At 37.7% G+C, this 26980-nt stretch overlaps 1 protein-coding gene across 5 annotated transcripts in view; it reads right to left on the reverse strand.

Annotated features, from left to right (window-relative positions):
* The window catches only part of LOC134546213 (uncharacterized), a 720520-nt gene that overhangs the window by 316418 nt on the left and 377122 nt on the right, over positions 1 to 26980 (reverse strand). The window contains exon 1 of one of the 5 annotated variants that reach the window (XM_063388824.1): positions 22733 to 22847. The exons of the other annotated variants lie outside the window; for them this stretch is intronic. Coding sequence (XP_063244894.1) covers positions 22733 to 22847 — 115 coding nt within the window. Of the gene's footprint in view, positions 1 to 22732; positions 22848 to 26980 lie in introns of those variants that run through there. 5 annotated transcript variants of the gene reach the window in all.

The following is a 26980-nucleotide window of genomic DNA, read 5'->3' on the forward strand; positions in this document are numbered from 1 at the left end:
GTAAGAGCAAAAGAAACAACAGATCCTTCCTCCACAGAAGCCACCCACAGACTGATCTACCGCCACCAATAGCAAGGTATATATATCGTCAGCTGGAATGATGACATGTCCGCCATCTTGTCTTCATCCGCTGGAAACCACCATCTTGTTTTAATCTGCTAGAGTGTGCTGATACCATGTTAGTATAATATTTTGTTCACCATAACTTTGTCCTCAACTGTTGGCATTGAACTTTTACATTGACCTTGAAATTTGACCTTGTCGTTGATTATTGACTTTTACCTTGATGACAATCATGGATCCGCCATTTTGCGTTCAGTATATGCTACCAGGAGCTACCACCTGCTAGAGGTCATTGCCACCATCTTGTTTTCGTCTGCTGGAGGACACCATCTTGTGTGTGTACTCGTCTTATAGAGTACATTACCATCATACTTTTCTAAGTTTTACCCGCTAGAGTGCAGTAATCATTTATTATTACTGAAGTGCCTGCCATCTTGAAATTTGGGCGCCATCTTGGAATCGTGTAATTATATAGCTAGAAATTCGGGAAAAAGTTTCAAAATTCATCAAAAATTCACTCATTAAAGTAATGATTTATTATATCAATTGCTGTTCTTGGTTCGATCCTTGGATGATGCAAAATAATAATTATATGTAAAAATAATAAATATAATAAATATTATTGTCAAAGTCCTAAAAGAGACTTAAAATCATATATTACTATCATCCTTTAAACCATTACGACCGCCATTTTAGATATTTGTATTTATTGACTTATTAGTACGGGAAATATTCCAAAATTCACCGAAAAAATTACACATTATTTAACATATTGAATCGAAACTTGCTTCGATATATTGACGAAGCTGAAAAAAAAAATTAATTTAAATACCAGAAAAGTGTCAGGTTCGAGAAATAAAACACCGCAAGTTCTTTTACAAACATAATATGTATTACATAATTTCTATCCTACTACAGGACACTTGCGAAAGCCAGCAATCTTATAAAAATTTAGCCCTGCATAGACGTGAAACGACTAATTCTTAGCTCCAACAGCTCTAACTGCTCAAAATGCTCAAAATGCTCCAAATGCTCCAACAACTCCAAATGCTACAAAGGCTCCAAATGCTCCAAATGCTCTAATATCTCCAACAGCTCCAAATGCTCCAAATGCTCCAATAGCTCCAAATGCTCCAAACGCTACAAATGGTCCAAAGCCTTCAACATCTCCACAGATCCAAATGCTCCAAAGGCTCCAAATGCTCCAACAGCTCCAAATGCTCCTAGGCTCCAAACAGCTCCAAATGCTCCAAAAGCTCCATCTGTTCCAAATGCTCCAAAGGTTCTAAATGCTCCATATGCTACAAATACTCCATATGCTCCAAATGCTCCAACTGATTTCAATTACTTTTTTTTATCGAACTTGACATGAATACATGCATGACTTTATTAGTATACATTTTGGATGTCAGTGGTGACTTTTTTACACCTTTAAGTTATAAGTTTTATTTAGAAATGAGCTTTCGAGAAATGATAAAATACATTTTGAAAAAAAAAAAAAATAATTTTTCTTCAAGTTTATACACATGCATTTAATTGAAACCATTATTTTATGTAGCCAGCTTCCCTCAGTTCTTTAAGTATGAAGGATATTTCTTTGATGCTCGAATAGTTTCCTGCACAAATCGAACCATGTAGAAGTTTTAGCATGTCAAACATAATGTTAGGATCTTCCCATGAGGTATAATCAATCTCTTCTGCTGCGTTCATCTTCCTTGTATGTTTATAATAAAAATTATTATCCCTGGTGTCTTCTGTTTCAACACCAAAAACAAGGCCAGTTTCGTCATCGAACCAGTATTTATCACAAACTTGATTAGGATAATTTATTTTATTACATCGTTTCCATCGTTTTGATCTCAAGCCACCATCACTGTCTTCGCTCTTGACCGCTTTAGGTGCTTCAGCACAGTACTCAATCATGTCAGCATGACAAGCTTGATCAGGATAATTCATTTTATTACGTCGTCTCCATCGTTTTGGTCTCAAGCCACCATCACAGTCTTCGCTCTTGCATGATTTAGGTGCTTCAGCACAGTAGTCATTCATGTCAGCATCACAAGCTTGATCAGGATGATTTATTTTATTACGACGTTTCCACCGTTTTGGTCTCGGGCCGCCATTTCAGTCTTCCATCTTGACCACTTTAGGTGCTTCAGCACAGTACTCAATCATGTCAGTCTTAGATTTGTCAGCATAGTCATCGTTCATGTCAGCCTCAGATGTGTCACCACAATCTTCAATCATGTCAGCTTCAGATGTTTCATCACAGTCTTCGGTCTTGTCAGCTTCAGGTGGTTCTCCATCTTTCACATTTTCATGGAGACGACTAAATATTGATGTAAATATATTTTCATTTCTAATGAGCTTGCTACTTTCTTCGTTTGTTTTTAATTTTAAATTATTGTCTTGATCTATATCAGTATTTTTGGCATTAGCTTTTTACATTCTTCATAATAATTACTGTCGTCTAATATTCTGCCTTCGTTCCTCTTCCACGATGTTGGAGCACAGTCTTCGTTATCTTTATTCATCTTAGTTGTACAGTTCTTGCAATGTCTATCCAAGTAATATCTTCTACCAAAGGATTTATGACACTGGCTGCAATTAAATGGTTTTTGACAAGGACCCATATTACTCTCTCTTCTCTCATGTCGTTTAGCATTCTTTCTCAAGGTAAACACCTTGCTGCAGTATCTACAGTGATGTTTTGATACAGCTACAGGCAACGAACCAGGGTACATGTTATATTCTGCGACTAATGGCAGATGCAAACTAAGAGTTTTAAATTAAAACCATTACTTAAATAGAATTTTTTAAATATTTCGTCAGCGAGAGTTAAATTACCTCATGCAAAAGTACTGGTTGTAAGTAGTTATGCTTTTCAACAACAGATGACGCCACGTGTTGCTTGCAGGTAAATAATATTTATTTCTTTTATGCGGGATGCAGGATGCTCACTAACGATCGCAAAAGAAGGATGGTTTTGCTAGACTCCAAGGAGAAGGAAGTATGTTCATACAGTTAGTGTTTCTCAGATTTCTCAGGGCATATTAATATTTTACTGAATATTTTTTTTTAAATTCCACCTGATATAAATATTGGAAGTGGTGATTTAGTAGCAGAAATTCAATAATTAAATTTAACCTTGAATAAAATGATATGTCTCATTAAGAGTAAAACTCCTTCATGGAGATAATGGTTTCTCAGAAATAACCAGATGCACTTGGAGAAACCACAGTAATGATCGCAAGCACACGGAAAAAAACTATCAAAATATTGACACGAATAATTAGGAGCACACAAAGAAAACCATCATAATATTGACATGGATAATCGGGAGCACACGGAGAAAACCACCAAACATTTTGTTTGAATGATCACAAAAAAAATTAAAAATTAAACAAAAATTACAAAACATACAAAAACTGATTCTACTAGCTTGTGAACTTCTCATTGTTGAGCAAAGATAGAGTTCTAGTCCAAGCCAGAATCAGTTTATGTATGTTTTTTTAATTTTTGTTCAATTTTTTCAATTTATCAAAGAAAAAGTGTGGTGGTTTTCTCCGTGTGCTCATTAATTATTCGAGTTAATATTTTGATGGTTTTTTTCCGTGTGCTTGCGATCATTCCCTTGGTTTCTCCAAGTGCATCTGGTTATTTCTGAGAAACCGATCTCTCCATGAAGGAGTTTTACTCTTAATGAGACATATCATTTTATTCAAGGTTAAATTTAATTATTGAATTTCTGCTACTAAATCACCACTTCCAATATTTATATCAGGTGGAATTTAAAAAAAAATATTCAGTAAAATATTAATATGCCCTGAGAAATCTGAGAAACACTAACTGTATGAACATACTTCCTTCTCCTTGGAGTCTAGCAAAACCATCCTTCTTTTGCGATCGTTAGTGAGCATCCTGCATCCCGCATAAAAGAAATAAATATTATTTACCTGCAAGCAACACGTGGCGTCATCTGTTGTTGAAAAGCATAATTACTTACAACCAGTACTTTTGCATGAGGTAATTTAACTCTCGCTGACGAAATATTTAAAAAATTCTATTTAAGTAATGGTTTTAATTTAAAACTCTTAGTTTGCATCTGCCATTAGTCGCAGAATATAACATGTACCCTGGTTCGTTGCCTGTAGCTGTATCAAAACATCACTGTAGATACTGCAGCAAGGTGTTTACCTTGAGAAAGAATGCTAAACGACATGAGAGAAGAGAGAGTAATATGGGTCCTTGTCAAAAACCATTTAATTGCAGCCAGTGTCATAAATCCTTTGGTAGAAGATATTACTTGGATAGACATTGCAAGAACTGTACAACTAAGATAAATAAAGATAACGAAGACTGTGCTCCAACATCGTGGAAGAGGAACGAAGGCAGAATATTAGACGACAGTAATTATTATGAAGAATGTAAAAAGCTAATACCAAAAATACTGATATAGATCAAGACAATAATTTAAAATTAAAAACAAACGAAGAAAGTAGCAAGCTCATTAGAAATGAAAATATATTTACATCAATATTTAGTCGTCTCCATGAAAATGTGAAAGATGGAGAACCACCTGAAGCTGACAAGACCGAAGACTGTGATGAAACATCTTAAGCTGACATGATTGAAGATTGTGGTGACACATCTGAGGCTGACATGAACGACGACTATGCTGACAAATCTAAGGCTGACATGATTGAGTACTGTGCTGAAGCACCTAAAGTGGTCAAGATGGAAGACAGTGATGGCGGCCTGAGACCAAAACGGTGGAAAAGTCGTAATAAAATAAATAATCCTGATCAAGCTTGTGATGCTGACATGAATGACTACTGTGCTGAAGCACCTAAATCATGCAAGAGCGAAGACTGTGATGGTGGCTTGAGACCAAAACGATGGAAACGACGTAATAAAATGAATTATCCTGATCAAGCTTGTCATGCTGACATGATTGAGTACTGTGCTGAAGCACCTAAAGCGGTCAAGAGCGAAGACAGTGATGGTGGCTTGAGATCAAAACGATGGAAACGACGTAATAAAATAAATTATCCTAATCAAGTTTGTGATAAATACTGGTTCGATGACGAAACTGGCCTTGTTTTTGGTGTTGAAACAGAAGACACCAGGGATAATAATTTTTATTATAAACATACAAGGAAGATGAACGCAGCAGAAGAGATTGATTATACCTCATGGGAAGATCCTAACATTATGTTTGACATGCTAAGACTTCTACATGGTTCGATTTGTGCAGGAAACTATTCGAGCATCAAAGAAATATCCTTCATACTTAAAGAACTGAGGGAAGCTGGCTACATAAAATAATGGTTTCAATTAAATGCATGTGTATAAACTTGAAGAAAAATTATTTTTTTTTTTTTCAAAATGTATTTTATCATTTCTCGAAAGCTCATTTCTAAATAAAACTTATAACTTAAAGGTGTAAAAAAGTCACCACTGACATCCAAAATGTATACTAATAAAGTCATGCATGTATTCATGTCAAGTTCGATAAAAAAAAAGTAATTGAAATCAGTTGGAGCATTTGGAGCATATGGAGTATTTGTAGCATATGGAGCATTTAGAACCTTTGGAGCATTTGGAACAGATGGAGCTTTTGGAGCATTTGGAGCTGTTTGGAGCCTAGGAGCATTTGGAGCTGTTGGAGCATTTGGAGCCTTTGGAGCATTTGGATCTGTGGAGATGTTGAAGGCTTTGGACCATTTGGAGCGTTTGGAGCATTTGGAGCTATTGGAGCATTTGGAGCATTTGGAGCTGTTGGAGATATTAGAGCATTTGGAGCATTTGGAGCCTTTGTAGCATTTGGAGTTGTTGGAGCATTTGGAGCATTTTGAGCAGTTAGAGCTGTTGGAGCTAAGAATTAGTCGTTTCACGTCTATGCAGGGCTAAATTTTTATAAGATTGCTGGCTTTCGCAAGTGTCCTGTAGTAGGATAGAAATTATGTAATACATATTATGTTTGTAAAAGAACTTGCGGTGTTTTATTTCTCGAACCTGACACTTTTCTGGTATTTAAATTAATTTTTTTTTTCAGCTTCGTCAATATATCGAAGCAAGTTTCGATTCAATATGTTAAATAATGTGTAATTTTTTCGGTGAATTTTGGAATATTTCCCGTACTAATAAGTCAATAAATACAAATATCTAAAATGGCGGTCGTAATGGTTTAAAGGATGATAGTAATATATGATTTTAAGTCTCTTTTAGGACTTTGACAATAATATTTATTATATTTATTATTTTTACATATAATTATTATTTTGCATCATCCAAGGATCGAACCAAGAACAGCAATTGATATAATAAATCATTACTTTAATGAGTGAATTTTTTTATGAATTTTGAAACTTTTTCCCGAATTTCTAGCTATATAATTACACGATTCCAAGATGGCGCCCAAATTTCAAGATGGCAGGCACTTCAGTAATAATAAATGATTACTGCACTCTAGCGGGTAAAACTTAGAAAAGTATGATGGTAATGTACTCTATAAGACGAGTACACACACAAGATGGTGTCCTCCAGCAGACGAAAACAAGATGGTGGCAATGACCTCTAGCAGGTGGTAGCTCCTGGTAGCATATATTGAACGCAAAATGACGGATCCATGATTGTCATCAAGGTAAAAGTCAATAATCAACGACAAGGTCAAATTTCAAGGTCAATGTAAAAGTTCTGTGCCAACAGTTGAGGACAAAGTTATGGTGAACAGAATATTATACTAACATGGTATCAGCACACTCTAGCAGATGAAAACAAGATGGTGGTTTCCAGCGGATGAAGACAAGATGGCGGACATGTCATCATTCCAGCTGACGATATATATACCTTGCTATTGGTGGCGGTAGATCAGTCTGTGGGTAACTTCTGTGGAGGAAGGATCTGTTGTTTCTTTTGCTCTTACCAGTTTCGAACCAAGTACAGGAATCGAACTAATTAATCAGTATTCTAATAAGGAATTTTTTTTATAAAAAATTCTGGAATTTTTCTCGAATCTCTAGCATTAAAATTATGTATTTTCAAGATGGCGACCGTAACGTAAAGTGTAACTTTTTTAATATTTTTATTATTTAATTCGATTGATTAATTTTTTAATGATTTTTAAATGTTTTCCCGATTTTCTAACATAAATATTACGGATATTCAAGATGGTGACCAGAACGATAATTGCAACAGTTATGTCTTAATACATGATGGTGGTTCTGTCTCGAACAGGTGGTGCTATTATTACTTCAAATAAAAAAAATTACAAGTTCGATTATGCATGTTATTTTTATATATACATTATTTAATCCTCAGTCTGGTAAATTTCTCGATGGCCGTGCGGTTAAAGACGCATGTTTTCCAACCTAGAGATCAGAGCTGCAATGGTTCGAATCACAGTGCTTCCAATGTATTTTATAAAAAAAAATTAATTTAATATGTCGATAAGGTTCATAATAGCTATGGTAGGTAAAGGAACATCGACCTTATGTGATATATCAGAGCGACGCTGGCGATCTCTATGGACAAACATCAGAAACAAAGTCAATGGTATTCAAATGGTGGCCTCCAGAAGTACAAAAAAAGATAAAGAGCGACGCTGGCGCTCTCTAGGAACAATCAGCAGAAACAAAGTCGACGGCATCCAATATGGTGGCCTCCAGTGGAACAGAAAAATTCGATATTGCGGTCATGACGAAAATTTCATCATAATGAGTGGGGCGCTCGATTTAAATATGGCGGAACCAAGATGGCGAAATAAAAAACAGATTTAGGTCGTTGAAACCGTAGTCGTCCATTCCTAGATGTCTAAAAATGGTAACGATCGTAAACGCTGAATTTTTTTACATAGAATGTAAAGTGTTTCCCCAGTATATAACATTATTTTTTCAAACGTTTTATTTTACTGTAAGTTCTCACATGCTCTGTGGTTTTCAAATAAAATAGTTTGACTCAAAGTTTTTTGTCCTAAAGTCATTTGTCCTAACTTGGTTTTTCATAATGTCGTTTGTCCTAAAATCATTTGTCCTAAAAGTCGTTTGTCCTAAAGTCGTTTGTCCTAAAGTCGTTTGTCCTAATGTCGTTTGTCCTAATGTCGTTTGTCCTAAAGTCGTTTGTCCTAATGTCGTTTGTCCTAAAGTCGTTTATCCTAATGTCGTTTGTCCGAAAGTCGTTTGTCCTAATGTCGTTTGTCCTAAAGTCGTTTGTCCTAAAGTCGTTTGTCCTAAAACTCAGAGTAAGGATTTATCGATACTGGAACCGTCGTTTGTCCTAAAAGTCGTTTGTCCTAAAGTCGTTTGTCCTAAAGTCGTTTGTCCTAATGTCGTTTGTCCTAAAGTCGTTTGTCCTAAAACTCAGAGTAAAAATATTTTGAAGCTGTTCCGTCGTTTGTCCTAAAATTCGTTTGTCCTAAAGTCGTTTGTCCTAACGTCGTTTGTCCTAAAGTCGTTTGTCCTAAAGTCGTTTGTCCTAAAGTCGTTTGTCCTAATTTTTAGGACAAATGAAATTAGGATAAACGCTTTAGGACAAACGATTTTAGGACAAACGCCGCACCCCCACCTCAAGTACTTAAGCAGCGACGCCGGCCTCCGCGTGAGTTCCGAGCGAGATCCGAAAGTTCGGAGAGTTCTGCGAATGAAGGGAAGTGCGACATCAGCAAAGACGGCGAGAGAGCCCCTAGAGAGTGGTGCGACGCAGAGCGACGAGATCAAGAAAGTGCGACTGAGTGGCGCAAGACTGTGTGACGACAGGTGCGAGGTAAGGGGTAAACCACTATTGAGCCTAACTCCAGTGAGGAGTGAGGACTGTGGAACTTGACAGACAATAAGTAACTTGTGAATAAATACTTTTTACGTGAGTGTTTTGTCATCGGACAATTTCAAGCGCAATTATTTATTAATGTAAATATTAGTAATTAATGAAACTGTGCAAATACCTAATTGGGCTATCCCTTACGAACCCAGTTCTACCCACATAGGTCATAATACTTTTTCATTCTGGTTATCCGATGATCGAAAGAAAGAACGCGAGAAAAATGAATTAACCCGGCTGACATGGTTTTCCCATGAAACTGTATCGGCGAAGACACTCCTTCTCGGCTATATACCCTTCCGCTTACAGCTTTACTCTTCAAGTCGTAAACTTACACTCAAACATAAACGTACAGAAAAGTTTCCTAAGCGTCGCGAATTTTTTTTTGTTATGTAACACCTATTTTCATCAGTGTCATCGTCGTCTCTTCCAGGATGTCTGGTTTTATCGTTAGGTTCGTCAGTGCGTTGTCCCAAGTTGTTCGTATTTAACCTTCTTGCTGCAACTGTCTTGTCGTTGTCATCCCATTGTGTTTGCCTGCGCCGTAATTTTTTTCTTACAAATTATTTCCAAGGAATTATCTGCACCGTCAAGGCATGTTAATGGTACACTGGCTTGTTCTCCGTGAGTTTATGTACTTATTCATCTTTGTTGTTCATTCTTTAAGTTGTAAGTGTAAACCACCAATGACGTTAAATTTACTGAAATGATTTAAAATAATTGTTCTTAAAACAAAAATCACCCAAAGAATAAATGTTGAACTAACATCCATCTTTAACTTTTTGATGTGTAAACATCTTGCCTCTCAGTATAAGACATTTGGTTGGAGTGCAGTAATCTCTTGAAGGGAACGTAAGTCGCATGGAACAGATGTGTAATCACGGTGCTGCTTTCTGTGGCTGATGACGAGAACCAAAGTTCACAAAGCCAAAGGGAAACTTTATAGTATTAAATGTAATGAATTTTAACAAGATGAGCAGCATTTTATTAAAATTCCTTGTCCAAAATCAGGTTCAAAGCCGGGGTTTAGTATTTTTTTTTTTTTCAAATCTTTTCCGCTTTTATCGGAGCCGTTTCATTACACAATTTAAAAATTAGGTCTGCTAATCAAATGATTTAATGATCTACGTAGCTACTCCGGCAGCGCATTCTAGCGGCGGGTGCGGAAACTACGTGAGATTCGCGTCAAGAAATGTAGTTGTAAAACAAAACTTTCGTATACATTTATCACGCTCGGCATTATTTTTAAGAATTATACGTTAAATTTCGTGTCCGAGATCTGTATTATTAGTGTTCATATTGGCAACATGAGAACACGCGTATTTTCTCGCTAAGGAGGTTGTATGTTAAACATCTATGAAGTGCTTGGAAGGTGAGCCGAGTAGCTCAATTTTTATTTTACTTTTTAAATCAACTGATTATTTTTTATAATTCTGATCATCTATGAGGATAAGACGACAAAATAGTTATACTAAACTAATTACTCTTGAATTGTTCCACATTCAAGTTGTTTTTTTCGTGGGTAAACAAAATGCATAACCAATTATTAGTTGAGGGAGTGTTTAAGGAATAAGATAATATCCCTCCTTCCGAAGTTGGGAAGAAATTTGCAAAATATCAGTGAAGGCAGTGTGCTATTTTGGGTAATGGAAGGTGAGCGTTTAAGAAACCTGCAATTTACACTGTGTGAGAAACCGTGTCGACTACGTATTGTTCTGTAGTCCCATGTGTGAGTTAGTATCAATAGAAATGCTAGATTATTGTAACATGTGTTAAAATTTTATTCTATTATTATGTCGGTTAACTTTTTGGGTGAATGACAAACGCGGTTCAACACCGTGCAGAGACTGTTCATAGAATGGAAGAAACTTAATACGTGTTCGTCAATGTTACAATAAAAAAATAGGTATTGTAAACAAACATTTTACATAAATAAAAATATAATTGTTAGTTAGTTCAAAATCTTAAATATCCAAAAGTTCTTCATCGATTGCTTTGAAATTTTGACACCAAATTGCACTCAAATACACACGTGTTTTATTACACACGTAGGAAAATATAGATAGGTAAAAGTATTTACAAATTAATGTGTGTTCGTCTTCTGTTTTGTAAAGATAGTTATAGATAGGAAGATAATAGACACACAGGTATAGAGAGTTATATATTGATATATAAATAGAAACGTAGATAAGAGATATGAACGTAAATACATAGATACAGGGATGAAGACATGTAAATATATGTAGATATAGGTGTATAAATTTTTATAAATAAATAATTAGTGAGATTTATAGAGATACTTATAGAAATAGAGATAGAGATACTTTGTATGTGCGTACCTACTTTAAACAAATAACAAAAAAAAATAGAGGAATAGCATCGCATGCGGGGCATTAGCTAGTTTTAAATTAATTACATTTTGTTGATAGCTTAGTGTACTAAACTTAAAAATAAAACTCTGCATGGTTAATTACAGTAAGTTTTACATTTCATATGAATTACATGCGTGAATCTTATTCTGTTACGTGTAAAAAAAAATGCGAAAGCCTTTTGCTGTTTATTTCCGGATCCGTTTAAGGTTTCTCTGGTGTACCTTATAGTTAAAAACTAAATTATGTATTTTTATGGCATAACTATGTTTAACGTTTTACGTAGTTAGCTTCATAAACTTAAAAATTATAATTAGAAAGCAATATAAAAGTAAAAACTAAAAAAAAAAAAATACAAATTCCCTGCAGGTATGGTTGTAGAATAATTTGTCCGCTGGAAATAACTTGTAATAACAGAGCTCCCAAAGTAAAAGCTTGAAAGAGTAAGTTAAGTGTTCATATTGATACGGTCTGAGATAAATAAGCGACCTCGGCATCCGCTAGAGTGGATTTCCCGACCCTTACGTAACCGAGTGCGAGTGCATGGTCTCGGCAAAAACAGCTGCCACCATCCAACAGGTGCGTGGGTTCGTGATCTGCGCGTCTGCCCAATAAGGAGCGAGCGTCACTGCCCCCCGGCCTCGCGAACAGTGCGCCTAGAAACCTGTTGCACGTCCCACCTGCGGCACCGAGGACCTCGCCCCGCGCGTGAACGTCCTCGGAACACCTGGGTGACCTTTACAAGCCACGAGCTATCCACCTGCGACATCTCGGCCGGGCAGCGCGCAACAACACCAGCGACGACTCGGCCGGGCAGCGCGCAACAACACCAGCGACGACTCGGCCGGGCAGCGCGCAACAACACCAGCGACGACTCGGCCGGGCTGCGCGCAACAACACCAGCGACGACTCGGCCGGGCAGCACGCAACAACACCAGCGACGACTCGGCCGGGCTGCGCGCAACAACACCAGCGACGACTCGGCCGGGCAGCGCGCAACAACCCCAGCGACGACTCGGCCGGGCAGCGCGCAACAACCCCAGCGACGACTCGGCCGGGCAGCGCGCAACAACACCAGCGACGACTCGGCCGGGCAGCGCGCAACAACACCAGCGACGACTCGGCCGGGCAGCGCGCAACAACACCAGCGACGACTCGGCCGGGCAGCGCGCAACAACACCAGCGACGACTCGGCCGGGCAGCGCGCTACAACACCAGCGACGACTCGGCCGGGCAGCGCGCAACAACACCAGCGACGACTCGGCCGGGCAGCGCGCAACAACACCAGCGACGACTCGGCCGGGCAGCGCGCAACAACACCAGCGACGACTCGGCCGGGCAGCGCGCAACAACACCAGCGACGACTCGGCCGGGCTGCGCGCAACAACACCAGCGACGACTCGGCCGGGCAGCACGCAACAACACCAGCGACGACTCGGCCGGGCAGCGCGCAACAACACCAGCGACGACTCGGCCGGGCAGCGCGCAACAACACCAGCGACGACTCGGCCGGGCAGCGCGCAACAACACCAGCGACGACTCGGCCGGGCAGCGCGCAACAACACCAGCGACGACTCGGCCGGGCAGCGCGCAACAACACCAGCGACGACTCGGCCGGGCAGCGCGCAACAACACCAGCGACGACTCGGCCGGGCAGCGCGCAACAACACCAGCGACGACTCGGCCGGGCAGCGCGCAACAACACCAGCGACGACTCGGCCGGGCAGCGCGCAACAACACCAGCGACGACTCGGCCAGGCAGCGCGTAACAACACCAGCGACGATTCAGCTGTGAAAATTCTCAAAATAGTGAATGGAAAAGTTATCTTTGTTTTAAAACCTAAGATTTTATTAATTTATAGATTTTTCTTCGTTATCTGTACTGCACAAAAACTGCAAAAATTTAGTTTTGTGCACCTAATAGTGCAAAACATTTAAATAACATTTTTATTTCATAAATTGAAAGTTCAGCTACAAAAGTCTAAGTTAAGAGTTAACATTACTATAAAATAATGAATGATTTGGAACGGGACATGTTCCCACAACGTGGTCGCCTTCATACCATCCTATTATCCAAGTCGGAGCTATTTCATATTTATATTTTAAAACTTTACCATATTATATAATATATACTAGAACATATTATATAACATTATGACAATGAAAAGAAAAAATAATGTGAGAGTATTTCAGTACTTGCCGGTAATGTGAACATCTAACCTCGGAAACAACCAAAATTCTTTTTTTCTTATCGTGTGCATGTTTCAAATCAACTTCTAGACAAGGAATTTTATTAAAATACAGTCCATGTTGTCAAAATATACTAAACAGTTAATACTTTAAAGTTTTCGCACACGATATAAGTATCAGTAGAGCATTACTAAAATAATTGCTGAAACATTTTAAAACACACATAAAACTAGGTATATGTTTGTAAATTTGTTCTTGCTTAAACGAATAAAATCAGTATCTTATTGAGGTACTTCAACAAAATATAAAATTATTATATAATGATACTAAAAATTATTTTAAAAATTCTAGTGACGAGATTCGAACCACTTCTCTCCAGGTGAACAAGTGAGCGCTTTAACACTGTCTAGCAAGCCAATTCGTAATTTAAAATAAGAATGTGTATTAAAATAATCGTAATTTCAGTCTTCTTAGATATTTTAAAACTTGTGATACATATTATGGCTATTTTAGTTTACCAAATATATGCCGGGGTAATTTAACTATCATAAATTTTCATTTTTCACACCTATACGTATGGTATGTACACTTATGTTTACGAAAAGTGACTATGTACGATTTTCTGTTGTTACACGTGGGACCACCATCTTTCCGTTCCATTTTCACGAAATGACTGCTACCAAATGCTGTATAGAGAGCTTAGATGTTTTCCCATAAAAAATTATCGTAAGTTTGCCACAAACTCGACGAAGTTAAAAGGTGCTACAATGTGAAAGATGGTACAGCTGCTAGGACGTGTTCAGTGTCAACCTTCAAGCCACGCCATTAACAGACGTAACATGACATCTTAAAGGTGGTAGGCCTGTAAGTAAACTTTGAATGTTTACATACACTGTCAATATTGATTACCGTATGGAACGCCGACCGAAGGTCGCCTGCCTCCACTCACAAGACGACACTCCGTAAGACGGAACTGAAACCTGGGATAGCAGTTAGTGAAAATGCCAACAATCAGAATGTTTCTAAAAGTAAGTAAGAATTAATAAAAATAACTGACTAAAAAGCGTTAAAACTAAACCAACTGAAAATATATTACCTAAAAATAATTTTCAAAGAATGACAGATCAAAATACACTGTAATATGATCGTACCGCGTGCATTATGAGCCTCTGCAATTTCATATCGGCTTTGAAAGCTACCACTGTTCATTTTTCTTCAGTTAAAAAAGGTACACGCATACGCGCTAGTTTCTGAAATTCAAATTCGTTTAAAATATCAGAGATCTCTCTTATTTACAAAAAAAAATAGTTTCAGTCAATAGAATGCAAGCAAATGTTTTAATCAACTACACTAATATGATTAAAAATCATTCTAATTTTCAAGTAAAATAATGAACAGTTATTTGAAATACAATAATATATAATATACCGAAATCTTTATTAAAGATTTATGCTTTATGTTATTTTCCCATATAGAAATTCATATTTTAAGTTTTTATTAAATAAATCCTTTTATTTCGTACACAAACTGCATACTTTAATTATTTTTAAACACGACACTTAATTTATATGTTTAAAATGACAAAACGCACATTTTCATTGCAAAAATTAAAGTATTTCAATATTAATTATTTTGTCGCGTTAGATACAAAGTTCGGCATTAATTCTGTATCCAAGCTTTATAATCTCGCTATACAATAAAATAAAAAAATATGCGTGACTACTTAAATAGTTACAAATGTAACTTCACAATTCAATATTTCACTTGAACGATAAATCAAAGTATTCAATATTTCTCTTAAACGACAGAAACTTAAAAAAAAGTACACAATTTTAACAAAAATAGCGACAAAAATCTGCGAAGTGTCTTCTTGCAGACTGACACTCTACCCTCTCCTTCACCACCTATCGTTACGCTTTGGTGAGTAATCGCCTCGACGTACCCCACCGGCTGTAAAGTAATGATGGGCAGAATGATTCTTTTGACAATCTATTATTTTGAATCAGTTCCGTGTAATTATTCGTTCATAAAAGATTTGTTAATTTCGTTAGTTTAGTAAGAGCACGGGATGTGGCACTTATCAAGTCATAATTCGTTCACCCTTTCGAGTTTAAGTTACATCTTTGCTCCTGGCTGGTTGTCGTTATCTGCTTGGCTTGAAGAGCTGAAATTCCCGACGTCTAGCTGAACACTTATGTCAGAAAAATATTGACTGATGTTCGCTGCAAATGTTTCCTGCAGTGTTACATACACAGTTCGGGAGCATTTGCAAATATCGCACTGATGATGATTCATTTGTACTCGAGTCCAGAAACGACTACCCCCGGTAACGTCGCGGTGGAGACCCACGGTGTACCTGGGCTCTTCATGGCAGTTTCATTGTGCGATGTTTACCGTTGTCCTCCGTGGAAGATATCACGACACCCTGTCCTGGACCTGGGTGGGAAATTTTTCAAAAGTGAAAAATTCCCGACTCACCGAGAATCAAAACTTGTACTTTTAGTTGTCTGATAAGGAACACGACACAATCGAGTTAAACAGGTCAGACACAATTACATTAGATAATGACATTAGCAAGCGTTTGCAAAAAAAAAAAGGATTCATACAATGAGTTCGACAGATGACAATTTTATTATAATGTTGTCTAAGATAAAAACCATTGTTAAATAAAATTTATTTTCAACTATTTTCTTTATATGATGTATATTTGTAATGTAATCTATACTAATATTATAAAGCTGAAGAGTTTGTTCGTTTGTTTGAACGCGCTAATCTCAGGAACCACTGGTCCGATTTGAAAAATTATTTCAGTGTTGGATAGTACATTTATCGAGGAAAACTATAAGCTATATTATATTATAAATAGCATTAGGGATCCTTACTAAAAGTCCAATTTAGAATCAAATGCGTTGGAGGGGGTTAGATACAACATGCAGTACACGTACGAAGTGTGTTGACAATGCCGCAGGCGCTAGAAGTTTATTATTGCCTATTAACGTTGTTGCCACGCACTAGATGCCTTATCATTCTTAATTTTCCCAAACAAGTAAAAAACACCCGTGTGATATTAACAACGAAGCAATCAGTACCCTCATTTAGAATACATAGAGATAGTGTGAGGTATATATGTAGATATAAAGAGATAAATACAGAGAGATATACATAGATATATAGGACTATAGATGTAGATAGAGATAAATATATATTTAGAGACATGGATAGATTATTTATATATGTGTAACTACTTCAAACATATTACAAAAAAAAACTGAATGAGGCATTGCAATGCATATCGAGCATTATCTAGATAATGGAATCTTTTCAATATTAGTAATCCCTTATTTTTCAGTTTTTTTCTATATTGCTTTATAGAGTCTAGATTACATACAGACCAGGTAAATAACTATAAACTGGCAGAACAACGTCTGTCGGGATCTGAAAGTGATATAAATTATTTTGCACACTTGACATTCAAATTAAGAAGACAATTACTATCTACATCTGATCTCTAAACAGTTAGCCCTTCACCCTGTGTTCAGCCCGGGCAACGCTGGGTACTGCAGCTAGTAAACATATAAGCAACAACTCGACAACCTGGTTTTAGGATCCAACCTGCCGTACGTCGGCCGGACAGATTTACAGCCGGTAAAGGCCCGGACGTGCCTGGACTCATCCGGCAACGACCGCAGAAAGCCCTGGCTAGACATGACAGTCCAGTCGTGCGTGGACTGGAGGGCTCGGTGTTACCTCGGCACCTCCCCTGACCACTGGACTAGGGAACGTATCACACCTAGTCGAGCAGTTTACAGCTCTTTTTTTTTTTAGCCCGGGTGCCTCCAAAAACGCCGGCGCCATTCTCGGTCCTTACCATTACCATAGGCCTGAATCCCATTCACTATAGGGAACCAAGACACCGAGGCTCGGCAGTCGAACCCACCAGAAAGGTTTCAAACGCATCTGCTGTTGCCCGCAGATTTAGTCAATTCACCATTTCTGGTCCCACACATGCAATTGAGGATGCAACTGCGTCAGTGTTACGCCCGGCATTATCCTCTTTAGTTAAGGCGATGCTATGACTAGATGTTGAGGCTACCCATCCTAACAGTCACCACGATTCGTCCCCAACAGCGGAACCCACGTGGAGGCAGATGATTGCCACTTGGTGCGGAGAGGCTATATATTCGCTTCCTTGCACCCATTCCGTGAACCTGTTGGATCACGTCTCGGATACTAGAGCCGGCAACAGCTCCGACACCTCAGATGACAATCACCTTCCCCGCAGGGTCAGGTCCACTCCCGCCATCGCGAACGAACGTGATTTCGCTCGCTCAAAGATTCGTTCGTTTTGAACGAATGTTGCACGAACAACATCACTACAGTGAAGTTCGAAAACCCGCCGGTCGGAGCACGGCATGAGGCGCACAGCCCCGGAAGGATGCGGTCTGCGGGACCCGCTCGGCGGAACGAACGCGCTATCTGCGGCGGACGACGGCCAGCCCCCGACCAATCGCAGGCGCGAGCGCTATCTGCGCGTCCTTCCTTCATGCATTCCTCCCATCTCTCCTCTCAGACATCAACGAATTAAACGAAGGAGGAAGCGAGAGAGAGACTCGCGAACACCTTCGGCGACCGAGCCTCTTCCAAACTACTCCCGCCGGGGAACACAAGAACTAACTGAACCTGAGACCACTTTACAACTCCCGTGCAGAGAAAAAACTTCTGAGGAAGGGACCGCATATACTTTCTTAAATCTACACAGTCAAAATAAAAGTAGTCTCCCAAGAAATCCTTAGTTTCTCCAAGACTATTTTATAATTTATTTTTATTTTTAAGATTAAGTTTCTATGAAATTGAAATTTTTTAAAAACATGTTTTTTTTTTTAATTACGGCATCGCTGTTCAATAGAATCACAAACAAAAAAAACAACGAATAGTCAGAAGTTTTTATGGAATAAGTTCCCAATAGGCGCAGTATTCAATCTGGAATATTCACGAGGCATCATTGCTAACATTTCCCCAATTCCCCCACAACATATTAAATATATTTTATGATCATTTAACCGCTGGTGTCAAAACAAAATAGATGCGTTTTAAGAATAGATGTACAAGGTATGAAATTATTTGTCGGCGTAAGCAGTTAAATGTTGTGGTTATAATCAAGCGTCAATTGTACTGTAACACCTATAATTATTATCATCTAAAACTTTCGTCTGAATAATTTTTACATGACCAACCAAAACTGCAAGAGGTGGAATAAACAGGGGTTGAATATAAAAAATCATAACTCCCTTCGTAGGCACATAATATTTGTTCAAATTGTTTGCAAGTATAATGTTTACATGGTGTTGAAATAAGAAAATAAAACGTTCCTACCATGTACTATAGTGAATGTTTATTTTTGTTTAACTTAATAAATATTTTTTTTAAACTTTTGTCAAGTAAATTTTATATCACAAATCATTACTGCAAGAGGTGGAAATAAGGGTAGAAAGACAAAATGCCATTAATCCTATTATTGCGTAACTACCTTAGTAGGTATAACATGAAATTGGTTAATACATTAAATGCTGGATGCATTAAGTTAAAAACAGACAAAATATTTTCGATGCATGGAATATAATAAAATGTAAAATGTATATTTTTAGAATATTAGTGAACACAGATGTTATATAGGTTACATGAAGTTGTTAAAATGTTCCAGAAGTTTATAGAAGTTTAAAAATATTTCCAGAAGAAATAGCTACCTCGAAATCTACCTACGCCTGTAGGCTGTGTCGAAAGGGATTTTTTTTACTACGTGCTGAAGTTCTAATTCTTAAGAATTGAATGTAAATATAGTTTTAACATTAAAAGTAATATCTTCTGATGAAATCAAACTTAATGAGATATTGGAAATAATTAATAAACATTTCTTAAGCTACTAACTCTTATTTACGTTTCTCCGAAATAGTACACTTAATATTGAAACAGGGTTAATATGATTAAAAAATGATATCCACGAAATCAGTATTGGCACGATAAATTCAAATTCAAGATAAATTTAAGTGAATTATAATTAATTTGGTGTTTACATCTGCAGTAATAAAAGGGATGAGTGATTTTATTTGGTAAACGGATATTTATATATTGATTTAATTCTGAAATTTTCCTTAGGCATCCTGTAGGAAAGTAGGGGAGGGGGAAAATGGGAATTACTTTTCAACTACCTACTACTAAGCATAACTAATAAATACTAAAACGTTAGAAAATAAATTGTATATCCTTGCCATAAATTTTAAATAAAGATGTGATCGTATCAAATATCCTAAATAAAGGGAGTATATGTAATAAGGCGAAATTTTATTATTTGAAGCATAACTTTAACCATAATAAATTAAAGTGTTAGTGTAAACGATGGCATAAACTAATTAAAAAGAAATAGGTGCATGTTCAAATATTTTAAAATGTCCTCATTAAATGAAAAGGAGGTAAGTTTGATTTAATTACGGTAAAATATATCCTCGAATACAATAAAACAGACGTTATAAAATCTCATACTACGTAACTTAAAATACACCTGACAATTTATTGTGCATCTTTCTTTGGTAAATGTGTTTGGAATAAATCATACTTTTCTTTCAATGGTAAGATATCAGCAATATGCTGAAGTTGCACGAGCGAAGCCGCGGGTTATTTGCTAGTTATACGTAAGAACGCAATATTTAAGTTGGAATGAAGTCAGTCAAGAGACATGAAAGAAAGGGACGGAGGGAGGGAGGGAGGGAAGGAGGGAGGGAGGGAAGGAGGGAGGGAGGGAGGGAGGGAAGGAAGGAGGAAGGAAGGAAACTAGAAATACAGGACACGTGGAATGAAAGAAGCTAGAAAGAACACGTGGAAGGAAGCAAGAAAGAAAGAATGCGCGAAAGTACGGACGTGTGAAAGTAAGAACACGTGGACGAATGGAATGAAGTATTACCACGAGAAGGACCGGCAGATCCCGGCAGAGGGCAGCAGCGAGGCGGGACGATAGTGCGTGTGGCCGGCGGAGCAATTAAACCGTCAACTGGGGCGGCTTGGCCGCACGTGTGGGGAAGCAGACCAAAGTAGCGGGGGTAATTGGCGCAGGCTCTCGCAGCTCGTTACCCGACGGCTTCCTCAATTACGCCTTTCGGCCCGCCGGACTTGGGTGGGTCCCTGCCCGGACTGCAGGTCGCCTGGCGGTCAACACTACACGCTGTGGGATCTTCGGCTTACAACTGGCTGACTGGCCGCTACGGCAACACATGGTTTCAGAAGCGTCGCAACATCTACGAGCTTGTCTCACACGAAAGCAACGCTTATAGAATACAGGCTATGTAACGTAACTTGTCCAAAATCTCTCAGTTCTCAATAGTTGTACCATCGGTACCTAATTTCAAACAAGCCTAATTCCGGAGCACTACATGGTACTTGCTTATGAACACCACAAACACATTAAATTCTTTACAAATACTGGCGAAAGAATGGTGGCAGGAGGATACGTGCATACACGATTAGTATTACTTTAGAGAACTGTCGAAAAAGACAAGTTTCATGACACTGACTTTACCCCTGAGGTAGTATTAGGCTGAGAGCCTAGTAAAGCCACGTCCAGACGATGCGATTTTTCGTGCAACTTGCGCTGTGCGCATGCAATAGCGCATAGCAAGCGCAAGCAGCCTGTGCGTCGAGCGCATGCGCGTTTACCTGTAAATCAGTAGCGCGTCTGGTAGCGCACGTGTTCCCATTGCCAGTGGGTATCATCGGCCATTTACGTGCGCTACGCCGTGTTTGTCTACACAAGTGTACATGTTTTTGTAGTTGAGAGTTGTCAGAGTTCAGTTAATTGATACTGTGTTTGTGCATAGTGAATAACTAATGTCTAGGGGCAGGCATTCTTCGCGAATAAATATGATCAACTATTAGACTGCAATAAGGTATACCCGCACCAGCGGTTTCTTTCTTGTGACTGGTTGCAGTATGCGAGAGAAGTCGCTGTCATATTCGACCAAGCCACTCCGGACGCCTTAATTACTGTGATTGGTGTGATGACAATCGGCATGTACCTGAGAAATAAACTCATCCAATCACAAAACGCAGATGATGCTACAGTGTATTAACTTCCAGCTAGTCTCATAATCTATTCGCGAAATATGCATGGCCCTACTAATGTCTGATAGCCAGAAAAGCACATTGCATTTCATAGAAGACTACCTTAAACATGATCTCCTGTGGAACACACAAACAACTTCGAAGGGATGCCATCATTGAACTAGGACAAAAGTATGGACTAAATGAAAAAGCTGTGAAAAATAATATCAAAAGCTTACATTGTTATTTTAGCAAGGAGCATGATAAAGTCCGTAGTGCAAAAAGTGGCATGTCAGCGAATGCAAAGGAAGTGCCGTCATGGTTTGCATACAAAGCACTGTTGTTTTTGAAAGACACGGCCGTACCATTTCAGACTGTGGAGAGCATTGATGACAGCACCAACAATGATGACAACAATGAGATGAATGTAAGTATAATGTAATGTATTTGTGTTGTGATACATGATATTATATTTGTGATTGCTGACAAATATGTATCTGCACAAATATAAAAGTTATCGTCAGTTACTGTGCATCCAGAATTTATCTACTGTAGCTAAGTATGATTACTAATTTAAATACAGAAAGCGGTTAGACAATATGCTGAAACATTACACATCATGACTGGAAACGACACAATTACTTTGCAACGATTACAAATACTGGTGTTGCCAAGGAACAGACCCCACTCTTGACATAAAGTATTCACGAAAGTCGATCCTGATGTCGTGAGCCCTTGCAGAAGGCTTACGTGCCCTAGCCTGCAGGGGCAAAATACCAGTATCAGATGCCACTGTTTGCCTCCACAAACCATCAACAACATTGCCGGTATTAGCATCCTCACTATCCAGGGATCCGAATAGCACATACAACGTCCGGGAAGACTTCTGTTTTCGCAGAAAATTATGCAGATACACACAGAAAAGTACAACGTCTGCAACATTTGAAATAATTTTCATTTCTATTGGTTTCCTAAAAATTCTGAAAACTGATGGCAGCAAACCGAAAGCCTTCTCAACAGTACGACGTGCCATAGACAGTCGGTAATTAATTTGCGAATTCCGAATGCTTGAACACGCCATCGTCTGAAATTTTCTCTTGACATCTTACATTACAATATATAAAGTTGTAGTCTGCATCCACAACTCCTAACAGTACTATACTATAACATCCTTTGTAGTTGTAGTAAGTAGTCGGTTGCACTACCTTCTGGACACTGTATCACAACTTGCTTTCCGTCAACAGCACCACAGCAGTTAGGATGGTTCCATTTTGCTTCAAATATACTCGAAATTTCATTCCAATCTTCACTTGATGGCATCTGAAATAAATTTATAGTATTTATGCTATAAACGTACACATATTGCGTATCTGTTAGTAATACTAGTTAAAACTATACACAGTAGCAAATTTCCGCATGAATGTGTTGTGTTTATACTAGGTTTTGGAAGTAAACGAAGAAACGAATGCAGAGGACGATGTGCTTCTTATTTCTCATCTCAAATCTCCGATAGAAGGAACCTGTAAAGTTGTCAACACTACGAGTTCCAAATGAACAAACGAAAGAGTACGGTGACCAGAGAGGAAGAAGCATTCAAGATCATGAAAAGTGTGTGTACAAACATGAAAATAAACTATGTCCATGCTTCCTTTGCAGAATTTGTTGCTCACAAGAACGGAACCTACCATCTACTCGATTACAAAACATTGCTCACAACCGTATCACTAACATTCTCTTTGAGATCGAGTCACAGGATGTTGTTTAATCAGTCGTCTCTCCATTCCAACCACTAAATTACCTGCCAAGCACAAGTTCCACGGGTTCTTCATCGTCAGAGCAATATATAGAGCTGCGTGTGCCTAATCATGATGAAGCAGTTGATGGTTTCGGCAACAGCAGTGGTAGCAATGTGTTTACGCCTGAGTAATATGTTCATAAATGTATTGAATGCATCCCGGTATGCTTATATTTTGTATCTCTACTTCCTTTTCATATATAGTGTATTGTATTTAACATCGTTACATCAAACATAGTTACGTCAAAATCCTGTCGCGACATTCGCGTAAAGTAACTAAACAGCACTTCTCCGTCCCATCGAAGCTCTCGCGACATGTTATTTTGTCTGCTTTTAAAGAACTCTTTTTGCCATAGTCTTCTTCTTGAACGAGACACAAACTGCATCACAAACTGCAGCAACCACCGCACTATAGATGGACATTATTTCAACTGCGCACCTTGCATTCAGTGCAGCGTGTAGACAGGAGCGAGCATTGCGTCTTTACGCATGTGCGTCTTGCATTTTCATCGTGCAATATTGCATGCGCTAGAGGCAATAGCGCACAGCGCAAGTTGCACGAAAAATCGCATCGTCTGGACGTGGCTTTACATCATTACTGTTCAATTATAATTTTTGTAATGTGTAAAATGCCTATACGGCATTTGGTAATAATAATTTCGCAAAATGGAACGAAAGTCTATGAACGTAAATGTGACACAAATAGCAACAGAACCCGAATATAGTCACTTTCGTAGACATTAGGGTACATACCAAACGTATTGGTGTGCCCAACAAAGCTTTATGATAGTGAAACTACCATGGAATATATTTGACAAACTAAAACATCATAGTAAAAAGTAACACAAAGTTTAAAAATACTTCAGAAAACTGGCTTAACACTGTTGATAATACACAGACTTCTCAAAGCGCAACTGTCCCGATAGCGTAATGGTAGAACACGCGGTCGGTAAGTTCAAAGGTGGTTCAAAACTTCGTCACTAGAAAACATTTTTTCTACCTTGTTATTGTATTATAAAAATTGTGCTTTAAGCAAATACATATACATATAAATATATTGTATTTGTTTGTATTAAAGCTATAATATAATTAAATACATAGCTGACTTCATATGAATGGTTATTTAATATTAGGCAGGCCTATATATTTTGTTTACTTAAATTTTTTTTTAATTAATTAAGTTTATTAGGAAATGAATGTCCACTATTTCGCACAGGTATTAAAATAAAACTTTATAATATTACAACTATCCTTTAATACCTCGTTATATAGTCATTTAACATGTATTTTATCAAGATGGGCAGCATTTTAATAAAATCTCTTGTCGAAAATCAGGTCAAAGCAGGTGTTCGGTATTGTTTCAAGTTTTTCGCTTTTATTGAGCCATTTCATTATAAAGTTTAACATTTCGTTCTGCAAATCTATACTCTATGCAGTTGCTCCGGACGTGAATTCTAGTGGCGAGTGCGGAAAGTGCGGAAACTACGAGAGATTCGTAAGAACTATAGTTAAAAACATAATATTCCTATAGTTATCACGATCGACATTATTTTAAAGAATTAATACGTTACATTTCGTTCCCAATTTTGTATTAGTGTATTTGCAGCATGAAAACCTATGAATTCGCTCGTTAACGGAGCGATGTTACACATCTGGCATTATTGAAAGACTAACTCGCTTTTTCTCTCTCAGATAAACACAAACATTAAAAAAAATTTCTCATCCTGTAATTCACAAGTAATAATATTTAACAAAGAAAAAAATGAAAAAAAATATTAGGTTGGGTCTGTGACAAATGAAATTCTCGCAAAAAAATTCGTTCAAGCAATCTTAACCAAAATTAAAAAAAAAAAAAATCGTTATTACTTAAATATTGTGAAAATCAATCACTTTTCGCAGGACTATGGTTTTTTTTTACTATAACAGCGTAGTTGCATGGACGAGCGGCCAACTCCGGATGTGTTTGGCGACTGACCTGGGATAAGTGAAACGAAGGCTTCCCACCCCAATTGTCCTTGGGCGCAACTGAACCAACAGTGTGTTTAGCACGTTGCTGCACTACATCGACAAGGGCGCTATGTAGACTAATATGCACAACGAGCCATCTGCGTCACACGCGCGGTCCAATTGTAATGGGGTATTTTCCGACAGAGCTGCTGGTGATGCTTTCAATCCCTTATTGCCACTGTGTACATCAATTCAGTGGATTTCTTGCTCCCCCCGTGTATCACTAATAACAAAGCACTCTACAAGCTTTAAAAAATCAAACAACTGAAATAGTACGCTAAGAAAATCTTGTGATACTCCTGCGTTAAACTATAAATAAGAACATGCTGTCGACCACTATTTTACGAAGGGCTGATTTATAGTTTCTTTAACTCCTAGTTGAGATAGGTATAACTTCCTTTCGGCGTATATTTCACTATTTTGTTTGCAAAGCAAAGTGTAAATTAACAGCTCACTGTGGCCGCTTCCCGCCTGGAATCAAAGAAATAATTTATTGTGACGTGCGGGCAATAACATGCATATTTAATCTAATTATAAGCGCACTAATTCAAAGCTATGTAAAACACAATATAAAAGAAAAAAAAAGTTAAATCACCAAATTTCACCCGTAAATTTTGTTTAACACGTAATACATATCTAAAACGAGGGTAATAGTTCTCAGACGAAAGAAAGCCACGAAATGAATTTAAAAAAATTTAAGGCAACGCGCAAATTTAAATACGAGAAATTAGTTTATATTAATCAAACACGGAATACTCTCGCAAATGAATGACACAAAAAATTGCTTAGAATTGAAACCTTTAACGGTAAAACTGGTGCGACTATAAAACCATGTTGTAGGCTAAAACTTGCTAAATGAGAGCTAACCCTTTTGAAATCTTCGTGTCATGGAGTTACGAACAGCCCTTTAATGCGGTATTGCACTTATTTCAGGTAGAAAGAATTATTTTGCATTTAATCTTAAAATTCTGACATAGTATCAAACAAAGGCTGAGCACTAGATCGTAGGTTATACGTGGCCGAGTACCTATACACCTCGGCTTCTGGGATTAAAATGCTATCATTTAGAGGAATGGAAAGATCGCATCGTGCATAAATAACGAGAATATAAAAACAATAGAACATTAATGACTTTACATAAAATCATGGGGTTGGTTGTCGGGTAGGCATTTTTATTACGGAGACCTGAATTTACAGAAATAAATAGTTTATGTAATGAAGTGTTAACTTTTTTTTGGAACATGTTTTTCATAAAATAACATTTTGAAACAAAAATGAATAAACAAACAAATAAAACAATTTGGTGTACAATTATTAAATTCACGTAAGAACAGCATATAAAGTAACCAAATCCTATAAAGGAGTATGTTCAATTTTAAAGTAATTTCACTTATTTAAACATTATATCATGTAATTTTAGACGAAAATTGAAATATATTTAGTTCTAGGATTTGGTTATTAAAGAGGTTATGTGATTTTTAATAATATTACAACCATTTTTTTCTTTCATATTTGTTTAATTTTTGGTGTCAAACCCTTACTTTATGAAAAACAGTTTGCAATTTTACTATATAACTGTATTGACTATTTCTATACATTCGGATCTCCGAGGTGAAAATATCTAACCCACAAAACCAACCCCATCGAATCC

Source organism: Bacillus rossius, chromosome 1, assembly GCF_032445375.1.
Source record: "Bacillus rossius redtenbacheri isolate Brsri chromosome 1, Brsri_v3, whole genome shotgun sequence".
NCBI classification, from domain to species: domain Eukaryota; kingdom Metazoa; phylum Arthropoda; class Insecta; order Phasmatodea; family Bacillidae; genus Bacillus; species Bacillus rossius.